General features: G+C 33.8%; 1 protein-coding gene across 1 annotated transcript in view; it reads right to left on the reverse strand.

Moving 5' to 3' along the window:
- LOC106300905 overlaps positions 1-3,210 on the reverse strand; it is a 6,965-nt gene extending 3,755 nt beyond the window's left edge. The window contains exons 1-2 of the mRNA XM_013737167.1: positions 2,528-3,210; positions 2,321-2,418 (exon numbers count right to left, since the gene is read on the reverse strand). Coding sequence (XP_013592621.1) covers positions 2,321-2,418; positions 2,528-3,039 — 610 coding nt within the window. The 5' untranslated portion in view covers positions 3,040-3,210. The remainder of the gene's footprint in view (positions 1-2,320; positions 2,419-2,527) is intronic.
- Positions 3,211-3,559: the final 349 nt, after the last annotated feature.

The following is a 3,559-nucleotide window of genomic DNA, read 5'->3' on the forward strand; positions in this document are numbered from 1 at the left end:
CGGCTGAGCCGTCGCATGATTTGTTGTCATAACATAAATATTTCATTGCTATAATTTTTACTTTTATGAAATTTTATAGATTTGATTAACTGTTTAATACGATATTTTCAGACTGATTTTCGGTGCACTCGATTTAACCCCAACTGTCACAAAGAAAAAATTTCAAATTTTTACCCTTTTTCAACGGTCATGAACAGTGATTTTTATCTATAAATACAACTCATTCTTCACTTCATTCACTCATCCAAAACATTTCATCTCCTCTCAAAATTTTCAAATCGCCATATTTCGGTTTTTCAATCGCAATGAAGATGAGTCGCTTAGCTTTAATTTTATGTGCGATTTATATTTTTTCGGCTATGTATTTTATTTTTGTTGGAGGAACCACTGATGAATATTTTGGCATTAACATCGCCTTATGTTTGTTTACATTATATTTACTTGTTATTGCTTGTATGATTAATGTAAACGGTTTTTAAATTATGAAGTTCTAATAAAATTATTATTTTGTGTTTTAGAAATACAAATGGCAAACATCGAGAAACTCCAGTTCCCGGCTCTGAAAATAACCGGCGAAAATTATGTCAAATGGGTCACAAATGTGAAACCTTATCTTGTAATAAAAAAGATAGCCGGAACGATAACCAGAGTCATTCTTTGATTATCGAATCTGTCTTTCAAGGCTTGCCATAGTACGGCTAGGTCCTCAACGTATCCATAGTCGTGAGTTAGATTCTCATCTAAATGCTTCTTCAGGAAGATTATTGCTTCGGCTATATGCTCGGGTAGCGATTTGTTACCGACTTTTATCATTTCGGTTATCTTTTTATTACAAGATAAGGTTTTACATTTGTGACCCATCTGACATAATTTTCGCCGGTTATTTTCAGAGCCGGGAACTGGAGTTTCTCGATGTTTGCCATTTGTATTTCTAAAACACAAAATAATAATTTTATTAGAACTTCATAATTTAAAAACCGTTTACATTAATCATACAAGCAATAACATACAAGAATGTAAACAAACATAAGGCGATGTTAATGCCAAAATATTCATCCGTGGTTCCTCCAACAAAAATAAAATACATAGCCGAAAAAATATAAATAGCACATAAAATTAAAGCTAAGCGACTCATCTCCATTGCGATTGAAAAAAACTGAAATATGGCGATTTGAAAATTTTGAGAGGAGATGAAATGTTTTGAATGAGTGAATGAAGTGAAGAATGAGTTGTATTTATATATGAAAATTACTGTTCATGGCCGTTGAAAAAGGGTAAAAATTTGAAATTTTTTCTTTGTGACCGTTGGGGTTAAATCGAGTGCACCGAAAATCAGTCTGAAAATATCGTATTAAACGATCAATCAAATCTATTAAATTTCATAAAATTTTGATAAAAATAAAAATTATGGTGAATAAATATTTTTTGTTATGATAATAAATTATGCGACGGCTCAGCCGGTCAATGCAGAATAATAAATAAATTATACGGCGGCTCGGCCGACCAATTAGCAATAAACAAAATATAAGGCGGCTCAGCCGACCAGTTAACAACAAACAGAAAATAAAGGTGGCTCGGTCGTCCAGTTAACAATAAATAGAATATAAGGCGCATCGGCCGACCAATAAATTAATTAAAATATTAATAAATAATATAGGCGGTATTCCGGCCATTATAACATAATATATATAATAGTACATGCGGTATATCGACCATTATAACAGGGTATATATGATACAATAAATTTTACCGAATTGCAGAACGATCGTGCTGATAACGTGTTATGAAATAACTTATAATTTATAGTATCGAGAAATTTAAATAAGAGTAGAATTTAATACCCGTAGGAAGCAAATAACACTAATATAAGGAAGAAAGTTTATTATAAGGAAGAAGAAGAAGATGTAATGGTATCTTACAAATGACCGAAAAAACTTCTTATTTATAGAAGAAAAATCACTGTGCAAATACTGACAGTAGGACTCACATCTTTTATTATTTCAATGGCCTCTTTGTTTGAAATTAAGTTTCGTAACAGATCTCACTTTTTTTTTGGTACAAGATTGAGCTCACTGGAAGGTGAAAACGAAATCGTCAATATGTTGTTTCATTAATCTAGTTATCGTATGTATTTTAGTCATGAAAATTATAGCATAATACTATTCGGTATTTTACACAGAAAGAACATCACCATACTTTTGTTTAAAATCACGCCAAATTGCATAAATTTACTTACCATAAATGTTTGAGCTCCGAATTATAAAGTACGAGGTGTAAAAGAATAATATAAATAATATTTAAAATTAAACTGAAAACATACCGGCATGACGAACTGCTTGATGAATCTCCAAGGTTTCAAGCTTAGGAAAAACTTCCCCACATTGTGGACATGCAAATATTCTTGGTGATATTGGATACCTAGCATCATTTAATCATAAACAAATCCTTTACTAACTAATCTCTCTCTTTATTTCTTTGTAACTAAGTATTTAACGATTTCAGTAATAAGTAAGATAAAATATCGAACCTGCTGGGATCAACAATCATGTGACACTCATAGCAACCTGAGAGTTTTCTGAAGTGCATAGCTTTGGATGATGATGTGTAAGCACCACATCCGTTAGATCTAACTGTAGAAGAAGATCCACGAGTGGCCGGTTTTCGGATCAACAACCCACCATCTTGACCAAGGTTGCTACTTTCCGGCGAGTGATCTGAGCGGTGAATCACGCGGGCATTCCCATAAATAACATCACTGAACTTACACAAAGAAGAGCCACAAGATGATAACGTAATCTTTGATGGGTCATGCACTCGTGGACCTTCGATTTGTTTGCAACTTAGGAGGTTCTTTATCTGGCTCCATGAAGACGATGACGATGATGATACCGTCTTCTGCTTCAGCTTTTGTGTTTGCTTTAGGGTTTGCGTCTGAGGAGGCTGGGTAGACGTTTTCTTGTTTCCGTTCTTCTTCTTTGAGTCTGAAGATAAACGCGTTTGCGACTTGGTTTGGGCCGGTAAGAAAGGAAGAGGGGCCATGAAAGAGTGAGGAATATCGAAGACAGTGAAAATAGATTGCACTGTCGATAATATATAGAATATACGATAACGGAGAGAGAGTCTTTGTTGTTTTGCTTGTGTTTTTGGTGGGAAGGGGATCCGAGAAAACAAAGTGATTGAGTGGGAACAAACTGTTCCATATAAGTGATCCATACATTTGTATAGAGTTTGGTTATTTATACCAACTTTATTTAATCTTAATTCACGAAGCACACAATAGTTGATAGTTCTACTCGCATCCAACCATACAGAACATCGACACAGATCCAGATTTAGATATTGGTGTAGTGGCAATTTGCTTTCGTCATAGAGGAAACAAATTAGTTTACATATTTTTATTGGAGTAGGTGACATCAACTACAAACATATATGATTCTTGATTAGAAAGAATCGTATCATTAGTTAGCGTTAGCAATGTAGACATGTAGTAGTGGAGTTAGCCACCGTTCTGTTTGTCTTTTTCTTTTCCGTATTCTTAGGACTTATCACTTATGCTAAG

This window comes from Brassica oleracea, chromosome C6 (assembly GCF_000695525.1).
Source record: "Brassica oleracea var. oleracea cultivar TO1000 chromosome C6, BOL, whole genome shotgun sequence".
Classification (NCBI taxonomy): Eukaryota; Viridiplantae; Streptophyta; class Magnoliopsida; order Brassicales; family Brassicaceae; genus Brassica; species Brassica oleracea.